A 17,842-nucleotide genomic window follows, 5' to 3' on the forward strand; every position below is an offset into this window, starting at 1 on the left:
TGTATCAAATGTATAAAATGAGATCTAATACTTGCTGGAGGTGTAAACAGGCAGAAGGGACATTGTTTCATACATGGTGGGGCTGCAAAAAATTAAGAATTTCTAGGATGTTATTTATGAGGAATTGAAAAAAATGTTTAAGCAAACTTTTATAAAGAAACCAGAAGCCTTCCTCTTGGGCATTTTAGATTCAGATATTCCAAATGAAAAAAGGAGAATATTTCTATATGCTACAACAGCAGTGAGAATACTGATTGCCCCAAAATGGAATGGAGAATCAGTACCAACAAAAGAGGAATGGCAGAATAAATTATTGGAATATCTAGAATTGGCTAAAATGACAGAGACAATTAGGAGACAGCCAAACCAAAAGTTCGAAAAGGAGTGGGAAACTTATAGAAAAACAACTACCAGACTTTTAGAGGACATCTAAAGGCAGCCCTGTTTAGGGAAGCTTTTAATGTTTAATAAATTATTGTATTTTAATAGTTCTGTTGAAAGCCGCTCAGAGTGGCTGGGGAACCCCAGTCAGATGGTGGGGTATAAATACATTATTATTATTATTATTATTATTATTATTATTATTATTATTAAGAATACAGTGGTACCTCTACTTATGTAATGCGTTCCGAACACACATTTGCAAGTCGAAAAAAAATGTAAGTTGAATCCCATAGGAATGCATTGGGAGAAAAAATTCGTAAGTCGAAGCAACCCTATCTAAAAATTTGTAAGTAGAAAAAATCCTATCTAAACCGCATCCAAGATGGCGGACGGAGCTCCATCTGTAAGTAGAAAAATTTGTAAGTAGAGGTACCACTGTAATTTAAAAAACACTGTCCCCAAGTCAAAACCTGGACATGCTTTGATTAAATTTCACAAATTACAAGACAGATTCTAAGAATAGCATATAGATAACAGAGAAAATGGGGAAATGACCAAAGAAGCAGATTAACAAAAAGATAATGCAGACATGCATTGAGGAAGACGGAAGTCTGTTGGGAAAACTAAGTACTGTATATTCCTGCGTATACTTTTTAACCCAGGAAAATCTTCTCAAAAGTCGGGGGTCGTCTTATATGCCGGGTTGTATTTCTTATACGGCAAGTATATCCCAAACTCTATATTTTAACTGGAAAAGTTGGGGGTCGTCTTATACGCCTAGTCGGCTTATACTCCGGAATATACGGTAATTGGAAATTAAGAATATGGTGGCATAAGCACATGATTTTATGCAGCTATTTGGATGTAACATTGGTTGTTTTATGTCTGTTTTGGAACAAGTTCTATAAGTAAAGCTTACAGATAGAAGGTGTACCTGGGAATGCCCAAGGCCCTGAGGTCCTTGGCAGGCAAGTTAGTTAGTCTAGAACATGCATGGCAAAACTTGGCCCTCCAGCTGTTTGGGGACTACAACTCCCACCATCCCTAGCTAACAGGACCAGTGGTCAGGGATGGTAGGAATTGTAGTCCCCAAACAGCTGGAAGGCCAAGTTTGGCCATGCCTGCTCTAGAAGGTGCTGCAGGAACAGTTGGTTTCCACCTGAACCCAACCCCTTCCCTCCCTCCCAAGCTCAAGAAACCAAAGTGGCAAGGAGCAGCACAGGCTGGCAAGCTTCTTCCATCAGAGTGCTGCATTCCTTTTTGGGAAACTTTCCAAGGGCCACATGCCAGTGTTGGGTGGAACCAGAGACAAAGAGTGAACAGAGCAAGAAATGAGAATTTCACCTATGTGCAGAACGCTAATTTATTTGTCCATACATCCCTCTCTACCCTCCATTCACGCCAGCAAGAAGGGTTACCAGAATTCAATGACACATCCCAGCCAGGCAAAAACACTCAGGGAGATGGACCTGAAGGACAGCTCAGGCTCTTAATCTCAGGGTTGTGGGTTCAAGCCTCACATTAGGGAAAAGATTCCTGCATTGCAGGGGGATGGGCTAGATGTCCCTCATGGTCCCATCCAACTCTATAAAACTGTGATTCTGTGATTAAGTAGGGCTGTTGAGGGGCATGGCCTAGGAAAGAGGGTGTGGCCAATGGAGGTTCACATGGGGTCAAACAGAGAGAGACCTGGAGGGCCACATTTGATCCCCATGCATGTAGTCCTCCTCCCTTGTTTAAAAGGAATTAGATCTCCTAAACCCAGTGAAGGAAATTGGTATTTTATCATGAAAGTGTGGAAGAAACCCATCTGCAATAACCATCTTGGCTTTGAAGAATCTTCTTTACTGACTCTTTGATGGTGCCACTGTGAAAAATGTTCTAATGCTCAGAGGGTGAGCAACACCTAGCAATGGGGAAACTCTTTTCCTTTGTAAAGAAACTTATCTTCCAAACAATCGGGTCTTGTGTTTTATGTTGAAAGAAAAAGAGGAAGAAAAGGGAAAAGCTGTCCCATTTTGTGGTGCAGCCATCAAGCAGTGCTGAGCCATCCCTAGCAGGGACTTTGTGAAAACAGAAATCAGGCTTGTGAGTTTTATTTCTTACACTTACACATGTAGAGACTTGTATTGTTATCAAATCCTTACTTGTCTTTCCAATAATACTGTCCCCAGTGTCCTGATATATCTTCTATGCCAGCCAACAAATGATCCAAGAACTAAATGAGAGAGAGAGAGGATTTTGCTACATAAAGCTGTGTTGCTGTTCCATGAAGTATGCACTAAGAGACAGCAAGAAAACATCAGCCCACAGATAAAACACCACATTTTTAGCAAAGGAGACAACTGCAAAAAATTTAAAAGGAAATTTGCCTATATAGCTTCCCCATTTAATCCTCCACTGGTAGATATCTTCTCAACTGCCTTTCCTTAAAATGCTCAATTTTGTTCACTTATTAAATATATAACAAATTGGTGGTGGGAGGGGGAAACCACATAACAAAAAGCACTACATCAGTTAGAGTGTTGTAAACATCCTGTTCTGGAATGTCTTACCATAATCACCAGTTAAGACCTTGTGCAGAAGTAGATTCTGAATTTACTTTGAACATGACACCTACTCAGCTGCCATTTATGCAGTTACCCACCACACCACACCACACCACCCTCAGAAAATGCCAGGGAAGGGCTCCAGTGGAACAGCAGCTGCTATGAATGCAGAAGGTCCCAGGTTTGATCCCTGGCATCTCCAGGTGAGGAAACCACCTCAGGTGGCAGGATCCACAGGGGCAGCATATCCTGATGCTGATTTTTAGTCCCATCCCACCCCTTGTTCCTCATGTAGATATTAACTCGGCCCTTCTTCCCTGGAGGTTGGGGGGCACCATTTTGGGGTTCACCTCAGGCACCAAAAACTATTGGGCAGGTCCTGTCACTGCCTCTCAGCCTAACCCAGGGGTCAGCAAACTTTTTCAGCAGGGGGCCAGTCCACTGTCCCTCAAACCTTGTGGGGGGCCGGACTATATTTTTTGGGGGGAAATATGAACAAATTCCTATGCCCCACAAATAGTCCAGAGATGGATTTTAAATAAAAGGACACATTCTACTGTAAAAACATGGTGATTCCCGGACTGTCCGTGGGCCGGATTTAGAAGGCGATTGGGCCGCATCTGGCCCCCGGGCCTTAGTTTGGGGACCCCCTGGCCTAACCTATTTCACAGGGTTGATGTGGGGATTAAATTAGGAGGCTGAGAATGATGTACTCCACCTTGAGCTCCTTCTGGGGAAAGGGTGGAATAAAAATTAAATAAATAAATAACTATTACACTTACTTTTACTATTGTACTTTCTTTCAAGGAGCTCAAGGTGGTATAAATACATAGAGCCATGCTGGATCAGACTAAAGACCTACAGTATCTAGTTCAGGTCCAGGTTCTCACAGTGGAAGCCTGGTATCTGGTACACGAGCACAACAGCACTCTCTCCCAACTTATGTGCCCAATTCATTAATATCCAGAGGCATGCTGTCTCCAGGAGTGGGGAGAGAACTCAGCCATCACGACTGGTAGCCACCAACCCTCTTCCAAACATCCTTGCTTTCCCAGAGAGGAGAACTTACCCGAATATGAATTTGTTCTCCCACTGTGGGAGCACTTTCTTGCTCTCTAGTGACGTCTAACAAGTCAACGAGAGGACGGATGGTCATGCCCTGCCGCAGAGTACAAGAATGAGAGGGGGGGAAGAGAGAGGGAGAGGGAGGGAGAATTTGCACATTTCATTCAAAATCTATATTAATCACAGGGCATTCTCTCTGTTTCTGATGTTCAGGAATGTGTGCTGTTGCTTATGTAGCCAACTGACACCATCCACAAAAGGAATGTGTCAGTGGCCTCTGAAAACTACAATGTTTACAAGTAATATAGAAGATCTTGTGGTGGGGAGGGAGTCCTAAAGTGTGGAAGAAACACAAAAACAGGCAAACGGGGGCTGACTATGCTTGGTTATAGAATGCAGTTGACTTTGGGGAAGGAGGGCAGAAAACCTGGGGGTTTGGGGTTTGGAATGGAGCATTCAGTAAAGAGGCATGGCTGGTTGGCAGGCACACCAAGCAGGAGAATTTAACACTACAACATTTTGTTGCAGGTTCCACTTAGTGGCTTTCTATTCCTCTTTTGGGGGTTTGCCCACTAAAGGAGGTCATGAAGTTCAACAAGGAATGAAACTGTGGGCCAAATGCGTCTTTACATTTAACATGCAGGATTCAGTAATGTAAATTGGACCAGCTGGGATGATGAACTTTATTGGCAATGTAGCATGTACAGAGATGGGGTTTAAGGCCTCTCTCTCCTGCTGTAGTCCTGAGAAGCTATTTGCACTGGGAAGAAAACCCTGCTCTCACCCACTTAAATACCAGCTAAAGAAGGACGGTTTTCCCCCCCTCAAGGATCACAGCAGGGAAGGAGAGCTTTTGGGGGTTCCCCTCTCAATATAATAAAATGAATTTATTAAAGCAAAATTACATTTTGTCTTTACTAACCTCAGGTGAGACGTTTGAGGTGCTGAAGGAGGCAGAATATTTAACAAACAAATTTGATCACTCATAGTCAGAAGGTAAGGCCAACCTTCATATTTTTTACCTGCTTTCTTAGTCTAGTATAATATGCCAGAACTAAAATAGCCTCAAAAAATAAACATATCTATCCTTAATTTGCATTCCCATCAGTTAAAATGGGCTGCCACTATTTTTCATTTGCTGTTTTTATTTATTTTGAGAAAACAATTGTTACAACAGTAAATAACAAATAACTTATCCTGATAAAATTACAGACTTTTATCATGCAACAATTTCCCATGAGTGCTGGGTGGATTCCTGCCTGCTGAAATCCCAATGAACCCCAGTACCCAGTTCCAACTTTCCAGTTTCAGGATAGATATTTAAAAATATATTTAGGGCCCAGATGTGCTAGAATTAAGGATGTAGGTTAGCCACAAGATGGCAGTGCAAGGCAAATATATACATTATATCTGTTTTACACTGTATGCTGTTTTAAGCACACCACTTAAGAGATTTGATTTCATTTTCATTAAGCAGTTTTTGAAGTGCTCTAAATAAATAATTGTGTATGTTGAGAGAGTGTCTAGAATCAGATCTGTGTGAAAATTTCATCTAAGGACTTCAGAATAGTGCGGTAGTTTACAAGTCTACGAGTAAACTACAATACAGTGGTAGCTCGGTTTAAGTACACAATTGGTTCTGGAAGTCTGTACTTAACCTGAAGCGTACTTAACCTGAAGCGAACTTTCCCATTGAAAGTAATGGAAAGTGGATTAATCCGTTCCAGAAGGGTCCGCGGAGTACTCAACCTGAAGCATACTTAACCCAAAGTATGAGTATAATTGGTACTGGAAGTCCGTACTTAACCTGAAGCTGAAGCAAACTTTCCCATTGAAAGTAATGGAGAGTGGATGGGTCCGTGGAGTACTTAAACTGAAAGTACTCAAACCGAAGCGTACTTAAACCGAGGTATGACTGTAGTAGTTTACAAATCTACTCAGAGGAGAATTACAGCGACAGCCCTCATTTTACCTGTACAAACACAGTAAAGAGGATCACAACAGTGGTTGCTGCGATGAAGAGCTTCTTTCTCGGATAGTCAGGGAGCAAGAAAACCAGGGAGAAACAGATGGCTCCTCTAAGCCCCCCATAGGCAATAATAAACTGGTCCTTGGGTGTAACGGTGTTGACATGTGATCTGTTTATGATGAAAGTCAGGACAAGAACTCCTAAAACAGATGAAGTAAGTTGGCAAGTTATCACTGCATCGCCATTGTATTATTCCATCCCATGTATTTCAATGCAAAGGAAATACAATGGTGGGAGGAAATCAATTACATATTGTTTGCGGACTGAAAGCAACAACAGTCCGTTCTGGACATGGGACAAATAAGAAAACATCAGCAGTTTCTACTCCCGTTTCCATTGGAATTCTCCAACATCCCTAGTAAAGGCCAATCCCAATGCTCTGTAATATCTCCAGCAGTAACACGGGACAAGAGGCTAGTGATGGAGACCAAGAAGTCAGTACACACAAGACTCAACACACAGTCCAGGCCCAACACTAATGGACAATCCCCAGGCATGAAAGCCCAGAACCTGGATCTCCAAACCCATCAGGGGGTTAACAGTCTCATTCCTAAAAGCCACAAACTCCACCAACGCTGCTTGCTGACACAGAAAACATACTCAGTGAAAAATCTTCGGACAGGCAGCAACATGCTGGACTGCAACTTTAAGGCTCTGCATTTCTCAGAAAGGAGATGGAGCCTCAGGAAGCTCCCCAGCCGATGACTATGAAAAGGCCCAGTGGCACTTGAGTGCTTGCTGGAGGACTAGGCCCTGTCTAGAAGGCTTAGAGACCTGCCTCTGGACATTATTTTTCTTTACTGCAAAGCTTGACTGGGGAAGGAACACAAGTGCTGGTGGAGAGGATATTTAATCCTTTCCTCCTGTGCCACTTCTCCAGGCTAAGCATCTCCCCAAAAGCTGCTGTTAACCATTAAAAATACAAACACATGCACATATACAGTGGTGCCTTGCTAGACGAATTTAATTCGTTCCAGGACTCAATTCGTCCTACGGAAAATTCGTTTAGCGAGTCCCAGTTTCCCATAGGAATGCATTGAAACTTAATCAATGCGTTCCTATGGGCTCTGGGGAACTGGTGGCGGCATGGGACGGGGCTTCGGAGAAGGTCTCTGAAGCCCCGTCCAATGCCAGCTGTGTGCGTGGCGGCGGCAGGGAGAAGCTCTTCTCCCTGGCGGCGCCTCGCCTACCTTCCCTGGCATGGGACGCGGCTTTGGAGGTCTCCAAAGCTGCGTCCCATGCCGGCTGTGTGCAGCAAGGCGGGGGGGAAGCGCTTCTCCCCGCCACCGCCTCACCTGCTTACCCCCCACCCTGCCTGTCACACAGCGGGGATCGGACAGGCGATGGGGGGAAGCGGAGGAAGGAACGGATCCATTCCTCCGCTTCTCCCCCCTTCTTCCCGCGCTAGTGTTCCGCTGGTCTCTGCCGGTTGCCCCTCACTGCTCGTGGCAACTGGCAGAGACCAGCGGAACACAAAGGGGAACCAGCTGCAGTGCGGAAAGAAGGCAAAGGAAGATCAGCTGATTGCTACATCTGGTTCCCCTTTCGCTAGACAAATGCCTTTTTCAAATAGGTTTTGTGATCGGAGGTTTTTATGGCCATGCTTCGCAAGACAAAGTGGTGGACATAGAAAACCTCGTCGTCTTGCGAGGCAACCTCTGATCGCAAAAACTATTCATATAGCGAAAAATTCGTCTAACAGGGCATTCGTCTAGCGAGGCACCACTGTATATGCACTATGCTTGCATTCTTCTTCCCAGCAGAACAGATAGCACTTGTGGTGGGTAGATACAGGGATAAGTATGTAACACCCTTCAACAAACACTGCAATTGTGATCAGATCCATCCATGAGCGTATGCCATCTTTCAAGGGCTCTATACCTAGTGCTCTCCAAAGGAGACAGAAAATGACTGTGAAGCAAATGTACGTCCAACTCCACTCATGATTGTCACCGATGGTGGAGACTCCTAGGAAGATGAAGATGAGGGTGTCACTAACACTGCTCCACATCTTCATGAAGTATTTAATGGTCGTGTGGGACTTCAGAGAAATGTTGGCCTCCACATAACGTTTCATGCCCATTGCACATGCAATAATTCTGAAAGAGAAAATAAAAGAAAGTTCTGCACACTTTTCCACTTCAGGCAACAGTGGGGAATCTCCAACCCACAGAAAGCCACCAAACCACACAGGAGGGCTTTACAAGTGCCAACAATCAGCCGATTGCCACTTGCAAAGTCTTGTGCCTTTGCATGTTCTGCTATGATTGTTGGCGTTCACAAAGGCATAGGGCTTTGCAAGGGTCAACAGTCAGCTGATCAACAGAGCCTTGCAATGCTCTGTGCCTTTGCCTGTGTAGTTTGATTTCATACAAGGGTTTCCTGCCCTACCTAGAAATGATGGGAATTGAACATGTAGTCTTCTGCATGCAAGGCAGATGATCTGCCACAGAACAATGGCTCTTCCCATTCCTTTACCTTTCCAATCCTCAAATCATAATGCAATACATGGACTGAGGGCTTATCCACCTCTTTTCAGGCATTTTAAGATCTGCACTTTAAAGCTCTGTGTCAGAGTGCCCCTTTAATGTTTGCTCCAGACATGTCCCCACAAAAACTTGCTCTCTAAAGCTGAATAAATGCAAACAGCTATTTGGGTTTTCCACAGATTGCCATTTTCTTCTGTTCAGCTTTAAAGAACAGGTTTTCATAAGGTAAGCTCTGGAACAATTAAAGGGGTGTTCAGACATGAAGCTTTAGAGCACAGGCTGGAAAGTGCAAAGGAAAGGTAAGTGTGGATAAGCCCCATCCAGGCCCGTCTTTAGGGCAGGGCTGAGTAGCGTGTTGCACCATGGCGCTCGCCCAGCAGGGGCGCAGAAGGGGCGCCGAACATTGTCAGCGCGTCCCGCCTGCCTGCCAGCCTGGGCTGGGCTGCAGCGTGGAGAGAAGCGGCCCGCCAGACCCAGCACGTCTGCACCCCCCGCCGCGCGAGCGCACTGCCGGTGAGGCCAGGCCTGAGGGAGGAGGTGGATCGTGGCTGCCTCCTTGATGGGCACCCGGGTGGCGGCGGCGAAGCAGCTGCTGGGCTGGGGCTGCGCGGAGCGCCGCTGCCAATGTAAGCGGGGCTCAGTCTCCCCCTGCTCGCCGCACCCATGGAGGGACAGAGCGAGGGAGACAGGCAGACAGAGGCAGGGGCAGGGAGGGAAGGTCACCGGCCGCCCCACCAACAGGCCTCTGGGGCAGAGCTAGCAGGGTGAATGGGAGGGCGCTGGGTGCAGGGCAGGGGACGCCGGGTGCGGGGTCCTTCCGTGGGCCCCGGGGGGAGGCAGCGGTGTTTCCGCAATGCGCCCTTCAGTCCGCGGGGGGAGCCGGTCAATGTGGTGGTTTCGTATATATAAGTGCATTGTTATATATGCACTTATATATACGGGGGGCACCGGAGGGATCTTTGCACCACGGCGCCAGATATGCTTAAGACGGCCCTGGCCCCATCAGACTACATTTGAAAGAAATCACATCCCAATTTCTGCCTGTTCATATAGCCACAACAAATAGGTTTTTGTCACTGGGCTAATTTCCCAAAACTTTCTGTTTACCACACTGATTTCTGTTGCCACCACCCTCATAATCCTAACCACCATGCCAATACTTCTGAAAGCTTGCACTTTAGGCCCAGTTTGGTTCAACATTGAGCCATTCAAGCCTGAAATACTCTGAAGTCCCTCAATCTACTTACGCCACAATACCGGACAGGTGGAACATTTCTGCCGTGAGATAGGACAGGTAACTGTAGAGGAAGACAAAAAGGGGCTCGATCACACGAATATTTTTGGTGAATCGTGTGGTAAAGGCGGCTATCATGCCAAACAGGAGGCCCACCAGGACCCCGCCGATTCCGACCACAAAAAACCTCCCAATTCCTGCGAACACATCCGCTGTTTTAATTGATGGCATTTCACAGAAGGACCTGAACAGCTTATATAAGACCTAAGAAGAAGACAGAGATGAACAAAACAGAAAGGTTTTAATGGAGAGAGAGAGAGAGAGAAAAAGAGAGAGAGATCTTTACAAGGTGGGATTCCCATGTGATGGAATATGTGGCAAATTAATCTCCATTTTTGCTTATTATTCTGGTCCTTTCACCTTTGGTCTAAGCAGGATTACTGAAACCATAGGTGTGTTGCATTTATCTTTTGCATTTCTGGCATGGCGGAACCCAACATGGAGCATATAGACCAGGCATCCCCCAAACTTCAGCCCTCCAGATGTTTTGGACTACAATTCCCATCATCCCTGACCACTGGTCCTGTTAGCTAGGGATCATGGGAGTTGTAGGCCAAAACACCTGGAGGGCCGCAGTGTGGGGATGCCTGATATAGACATTCCCAGCTGTCTCCCATCTAGGCATTGACCATATCCAGATTTCCACATATCCAATCCTGTTCTTCCCCCATACAATTTTATCCTCCCAACAACTCTAGGAGGTAGGCTAGAACAGAGGTGTAGTAGTCTAGGGTTGTGCAGTGCGGGAGGAAGGTCATCAAAGACCCATTGCTATTTCTGCAGCAGGGTCCCAACAGGGTCCCTGTCACCAGCTGCCCAGTCAGCTTAAATGGGCAGCTTTTTAACCGCTGGGAAAAAGTCTTCACACTCTTTGGGCTGCTTGGAGTCCATCAGAGTAAAATGAAGCTAGTTAGCCGTTGAGGATTGGCTCCCAGGGTCACTCTGGAGAAGGCATGTGGGAAGAGCACCAAGGAGTTGTTCTCTATGCTTCAAAGCTATGAATTTATGAAGACTGAAAACACAAGGTGCTTCAGTTTCAAGAAATACTTTGTGCAAAGGAACTTCTAGGAAAACACAAGTCATTCTGAAAGAAGATATTGGAGCACTTCAAATCATTTATTCATCTATGTACAGAGAAAATAGTAGGTCTGGCTGAAAGACAACACATGGAGATCTGCATTGATCACTGCAATGCATTCTCTAATTATTATCATTGTAGGACTTTTTAAAGTCTTTGGGGCTGTATAATTTTAGAAGGGGGCGTGGCTCTGGGCTGTGACTATCATGAAGTGACCCTGCACTTCTGTATTTGCCACCACAGTACTCAGTTAGGATGAGACACAATGACTGATCCAATGACTGATCCAAGGCCACTAAGTGAGTTCCATCGCTGAGCAAGGATTCAAACGTTTGCCTGCCAAGTTCTACTGCAACCACTACTCCATTCCAACTCTCAGCCCTCAATAGGGTTGGTGCATCACATGCCTTCAATAAACTACCAACACATAATTGTGGGACAACCAGCCTCTATTATTATTATTATTATTATTATTATTATTATTATTATTATTTCTACCCCATCCATCTGGCTGGGTTTCCAGCATGTCTAATTAATACATGAATGGGGTTAATGCCATAGAGCAGGCATCCCCAAACCTCGGCCCTCCAGATGTTTTGGACTACAATTCCCAACTTCCCCAACACTGGTTCTGTTAGCTAGGGATCATGGGAGTTGTAGGCGAAAACATCTGGAGGGCCACAGTTTGGGGATGCCTGCCATAGAGTGAGCTGTCCTGCCAAGCTTAGCTAGGTCACTCCCCCACACCTTGGGAGGAAGGTAATCAGGCCTATTGTTGAGAAGCTCAGCATGTAAAGAGGTCTGAGCTGGTTGCTCCAAACTCAAACTGCATGGCTCTAATATGCCTTTATATAAAAAATTAACTTACCAAATGTGTGGTGTTTTTCTGTGTTGGGGAAGAGCGGAACTTTGAAAGGTACTTAGCAGGGCATATTTTAAAGGTCTAACAGCCAATTTTTCATGCTTTACTTTGTTGTATATTTTGTGATTTTAAATCTCTGCTGGGGTTCTCTCATCAAAGAGTATTTGCCCCAAACCTGGTTCTTGGCATCCAGGGAATTATCATTTTATATACCTATTTTTCCTAGCAACCAACAAAAATCCCATCCAAGCATGCAAGAAGCATTATCAGAATTTGAGGAAACAATCTAGCCAGGCAAAAATGTACCCAAGGAGGGTACAATACAGGTCTGGTGTGGGATGTGGCCTGTAGAGAATTGGTGTAACTAGGTAGAGGGGTGAGGCTTGGGAAGAGACTTGAGGGCCAGATAGAAAGCCCTGGGGGGCCACATTTGGAATGTAGCCCAGAGGTTTCCCATCCCTACCCTAGAAACAGCACTTTCATGCACATCAAGGTCTCAAGAAGACATACTTACAACTGTCACAGCGTCATTGAGAAGAGATTCTCCAAATACCAAAATGTGAAGCTTCTCATTGACATGTATCTCTTCGAACACAGACAGCACAGCAACAGGGTCAACAGCTGCAATCAAGCTACTGAACAAGAGGTTATGAAGCAAAGATATATCACGTAGCTGGAAGGTGTCCACTTGGCATATCCCATAGAGTGAGAATCCAATTCCAAAGACATTCCATATCGTCCCCACAACAGCATATAAGAGGATCGTCCCAATGTTCTCAAAGAAGGGGCGACTGGGCATGAAATAGCCAGCATCCAAGACAATGGGTGGCAGGAGGTAGAGGAAGAAGATGTCACTGTCCATGACCGGAGGGGATTTGTCGTTTAAGCCATAAATGATCCCTCCCATGATAAGCCCCACGAAAATCAACAAGCAGCTTTCGGGGACAACGGAAGGTAGTTTCTCAAACAGATGGAAACCTGCGAAGGTCAAGAGGAAACATTAGTGGGAAATCAGAAGCATTTGTTGCTTTGTGGTCATTTCAGCTTATGTGCTTTTGCCCCGTCCCCTGTCCCCACCAAACCAAGTGTTGTGTGAATTGTGGGTCAGGAAGCAGAATCTAATCACCTGGTGGGCTGGAGTCAGAACTAGTATGCATTAAAGCTGAACCTATCAAATTCCCACTTTCCAAAACAATATGGGAAATCAAACACTATCCTTCAAAATTTGTACTTGTCTAATTTTGTGATGCAGTTCTTCAACCGACATTTACAAAAATGCATGTTAGGGGAGACGGTGCAAAAAAAAATGAAGATATTGGTGGACATAACACATGCAGTAAAGTGGAGAAAATTGCTTGGGGGAAAAGGTCCAAGTGAGTAAAAATGTGATTATTAGGAGAAATGTTCACTAAAATGCTAGTGGGGATTATCCAGAGACTCAAGGGACTTTCAGTTTGATTAATTTCAATGGATGTGCATTTTTTTGGCTTACTTTATCATAAAGTTCTGGTTACAGGTAGGTAGCCGTGTTGGTCTGGGTCGAAGTAAAATAAAAAATAAAAAAAATCCTGCTACTGAAGGAATTTTTTTATTTATCATAAAGGTAGCTGAGGGTAGTGTGGCTGTCTATGCTAGATGGACTGTGGCTAAAATTATGTGCACACTTCTTTTCAAACCAGCAGTGGGAGCACAGTGGATGCAGGGTAAATAGGTGTGTACAGTGGCGTCACAAGGTAGGGGCGGTGCACCCGAGGTTCCATGCCTGGCGGGGTGACAAGAAGCCTGGCCACATCGGCGCGAGCAGCCATCACGCCGTCACAGCTGCATGTGGAAGATCCTCCGTTCGCGGCTGCAGCCACAAGCAGAGGATCCCACCACCGTCCATACGGCGCTCAGGCGGCGCCAGGGGCAAACCGCTACATACAATGCATGCGCGGTGTTGCACACATGTGCTGTGCGTAGCGACACTGCACATGCGCTGTGCATAGCAGTTTGCCACTGGTGCCGCTGGAGTGCCATACGGACGGCAGTGGGATGCCTCCTCTGCCGGCAGGAGCCGCTTACGGTGAGCAAGGGGCCACCCTCCCAGCCTCCCTCCCTCCCCAGCTCGCTGTAAGCAGCTCCTGCTTTGCTGCTTTACAGTGAGCCAGGGAGGGAGGGAGGGGGACGCACAGGATCTGTGGCTCCCAAGAGGACAAGCTGTCCAGCTTTGCCAGCACCCCGGCAAAGCAGCATAGCTGCCCCCTTCCCCCCAACAGCTCCGGGTACTTGGGAGCGGCGAGGGTGGGGGCACAGAGGTGTAGGAAGGGGGTGGGCCACCCCAGGTGTCATTGCTGAGGGGGTGACATTTGGCACCCACCTGCAACTTCCAAGCCTACCCCAAGCTGTCAATGTGGCAGGGGGTGACAAAAAAATGTCTGCACTGGGTACCACCTGGGCTTGCTATGCCTCTGGCACACTGCCAGGTGTTTCTTTCTAGTAAGCCTTTCTCCAGCACTCTGCAGTCTCCCTAGCTGCCCATTTTTCCTGATCTAAAAAAGCCCCCTAGGAAGGAGATACCTCATGATAGCTTCAGAAATTTAACTGAATTGCAGAAAGGGGGGGGGGGTCCAATGGTCCAGACCATTAACTAAATGGTTTTAAGAATGTATTCATTATTATTTAATGTATTTATATCCTGCCTTTCTCCCAAGCTGGGATTCAAGGCAGCTTACAACATTTTTTAAAACATCATTATAAAATACGAAGTAATAAAAACAAGGTCGTTAAAAACAATGGTTAAAACGCATTGAAACACATATAGGACCAGCAATTAAATTACACGTTGTCCTGACAGCAGCCCAGTGGTCAGCATTGCCTGCACCTTAGTTTTCAAATGCCTGTCAGAATAATAAGGTCTTGGCTTGCAGATGGAAAGATAACAAGGGGGCAGCCAGTCTAACCTCTCTTGGGAGGGATTTCGACTATACGGGAGCAGCCAGAGAAAAGCTTTTTTCTTGTGGCACCACCAACTGTGCCTCTGATGTGGATGGGACCGAGAGAATATGCTCACCCAAGAATCTAAGCCTTCAGGTGGGTTAGTAAAGGGAGATAAGATCTTTCCGCTCACCTGGGCCCAAGCTATATAGAATGAAAGGACATTCATAAACATCCCTTAGCAATCTCAAAATTAAGGGACGCACAATGGGGGTAAAATCCTGCATCCCAAACATTTTCGGATCTAGCCCTACCTTTAAAAATAGCTAGAGGTATTTATATTTCAACAGCTGCTCATTAAATACTTTTCCAAGCAAAATATGTGATGTGGTCAACTCAACATAATCTTTCAGAAAGACATTTAACTTTTTAAATATATATATATACTCAGGGTTTATTGTCTGCAATTCCAAAAAGCTTTTGAGTGCCTGTAATCAGAGACAGCTTTATTAGTTGTGGAGAATTCAATTTAAATGTATGTGAATCATTCATACTTCAAATGAACGGAAAACATCAATGCAGCCTTCTAAAGCCCTCCATCCATATTGCTGCACAATGCAGACGGCTAATTTGTGCATCTGAATAATACATTAATGGGGGGATTCTTACTGGCTCATTGGAAAGATTCAGCTGCTTTATTGTTCTTGAAGGAAACAAATGGATTGGAGGAGGTTGGATATATATATATATATATATATATATATAGACAGATAGCAATCAGAGAGGCCTGTTGCAGAGTCCCAGTACAGACAAAACAAGAGCTTCAAAGGGTTACAATCAGTGCTTTTTTTCCTGGCAGCACCTTTTTCCCCCTAGAAAAAAAGCACTGTTTACAATTTAAACCATGCATTATGTTATGTCACAGTTTAAATTCCTAAAAATAACTCATTGATATGCCTCTATAAAGATTTGGACGTGGTCTGATTTCTTTGAACTTTCTTGATTGTTTCACAGGACGTTAGTGTACAGTTTTGGCATTTGGCATTGCTGTTAAACAAAAGCCTCCACATGCATTTCAAAACGGTACCCGCAAGTGTCTAGGTGCCCAATAAACACTCGTAAATTATACCTCACCCCTAGAGATGAATGGATCAGACTTTCTTTAAAAATTCTTTCATTTTTCCAATCTTAAGTTCAGTTTTCCACATTTCCGCATCAGTTTGCAAACCTTTTTGTCATGAAAATTCACCAACATATTAGTGTGAATTTATCCTAATATACAAATTGTTGCAAGCAGTTATGCCTAATATGATGCATTTTTGTACTTTCACTATAATATGCATTTTTCTGCAACACACTTCCCCCTAACATTATGCACGTTTGTTCGCATTATCTGGCTGAAGAACCACGTCACAAAATACAGCGAATTTCAAAGTGCAGCTGCATTTCAACTCACATATACGTTTGGGAAGCTTGTATTACTGTAGGTATGTTAGATTACAGTGCAAACCAAACCAAATTTATCCACCATCCCAACCCACTCGCTGGGACTAACACAGAAAGCTGCGTTATCCCAAGTCAGGCCAATGGTCTGTCTAGCTTCGTATTGTCAACACTGACTTCCAGTGGCTCTCCAGGGTTGCAAGTATGAGTCTCTCCCTTCCCTACCTGGATGACAGTCCAGAGAGAAGAAGACTAGGTGGGCTTTAGGTGCATTTGCTTGTCTTTTCTTCTAAATCCGTATCCCCAACCTGGGAACTTTTGCACGCAAAGCAGATGCTCTACTACCCAGCCCAACAACCCCTGCCTGGAGAAACATACCTATTTTAGCCAAGGAAGCCAACATGATCCACAAGGTAATCTCAAAGGGCACTTGGACATGCTGATAGTCTAGAGAGAAGAAGACTGGGTGGGCTTTAGACTCATTCGCTTGGCTTGTCTCCAAATCCATATCCTCAAGAGACTCCAGCATCGTGGAACTCTGGAAGGCAGCAGCTAGTGGCAGAGAGAGGATGACAGAGGCAGAGGATCCCAGAAGCCAAAGTCCTGACATGGCCTCCTGTCCAAGGATCAGAGCCTCCATCTGCCAGATGGAGTTCTCACTGTCAGGGGAAGTGCCAAGCTGGCTGGCAAGCTGGCTGGCTGGCTGCCGCCCAGCTCTTTTGCTGCTTCTGCCTGAGCGTTCTGGAGGCTGCTCTACTTAATGCACCCTGCTGCATGCTGTAAATTATATGGATGGGTGTGCAAAGGGGAAGAGCCACTGCTGGAGCAGGGAGTGAGGGGAGAAAGAGACCCAGCAGCAACTCCCTACGTCACTTGGAAAATGCATTTTCCACTTAGCCAAATCAAGACATTCTAAACTATGCTGCCTAACCTAAGCAATCCTTCTAATTTTGCAAAACAAAAACAAGCCAAAGAAGGCATATAAACTCAGGTTGCGAAGCAGGCCAGCCTGATGTGAACCAATTCGTAGTGGATGGTCCATTAGGGGCACATGGGACACTGCCCCACAAACCTCAATCTATGCTCAGCTAGCTCCTACCTGCTTGTCTATCTTCCTATTTTCTACCAGTCCAGTGAGTAGTGTTGCCTGTCAACTTCCTCCTTCTCTTTCTTAGTGTGGCCCTTAAAGAACTCATCAGGAAAGAGGAGGATGGGGACAAAATGGGAATTAGCAGTCTCTGTCCATCATTGGCTCTGGATCCAACTACTCTTGGCCTCCTTGCCTTCCACCCTACCAGCCATCACTAGTCACAGAGTTGAAGGAGGCCTCATAGGCCTTCTAGCCCAACAACCTGAGGGGAAGTTCCAGCAATGCCAGATTTAGGGCAGTACAGGCGGTTCCCTTGCACTGTGCCCAGGGGGTGCACAATCAAAAAGATTCATAATTGAGAAAAACCATTTTGGGGTGCCCAATTTTAGCCTCACTGAGAGCACCATATTACCAAAAATAACCAAAGTCCGCTCCTGGCTCCAAAAAATTGGTTCCGTTGTGAAACTGCTCTTACTAATCATTCGTTCTTCCTAAAGTTCAACCGAAATCTACTTCCCTATCACTGAAGACAATATGTTTGTTCATTTAATAGGATCTATACATGCTGCCTACTACCTAACATTCTCAAGATAGCTTACAATACATTTAAAACACAATGAGATAGACAATTAGACAATAGCCA

General features: G+C 45.2%; 1 protein-coding gene across 1 annotated transcript in view; it reads right to left on the reverse strand.

The window, feature by feature from the left end:
* The window catches only part of LOC118084295 (sodium/hydrogen exchanger 2-like), a 29,964-nt gene extending 13,095 nt beyond the window's left edge, over positions 1-16,869 (reverse strand). The window contains exons 1-7 of the mRNA XM_035113670.3: positions 16,488-16,869; positions 12,265-12,728; positions 9,764-10,014; positions 7,909-8,126; positions 5,971-6,167; positions 4,003-4,092; positions 2,532-2,602 (exon numbers count right to left, since the gene is read on the reverse strand). Of these exons, the coding sequence (XP_034969561.3) occupies positions 2,532-2,602; positions 4,003-4,092; positions 5,971-6,167; positions 7,909-8,126; positions 9,764-10,014; positions 12,265-12,728; positions 16,488-16,749 (1,553 nt within the window). The 5' untranslated portion in view covers positions 16,750-16,869. The remainder of the gene's footprint in view (positions 1-2,531; positions 2,603-4,002; positions 4,093-5,970; positions 6,168-7,908; positions 8,127-9,763; positions 10,015-12,264; positions 12,729-16,487) is intronic.
* Between the last annotated feature and the right edge of the window lie 973 nt (positions 16,870-17,842).

The sequence above is a fragment of the Zootoca vivipara genome, chromosome Z2 (assembly GCF_965207765.1).
Source record: "Zootoca vivipara chromosome Z2, rZooViv2.hap1.1, whole genome shotgun sequence".
Classification (NCBI taxonomy): domain Eukaryota; kingdom Metazoa; phylum Chordata; class Lepidosauria; order Squamata; family Lacertidae; genus Zootoca; species Zootoca vivipara.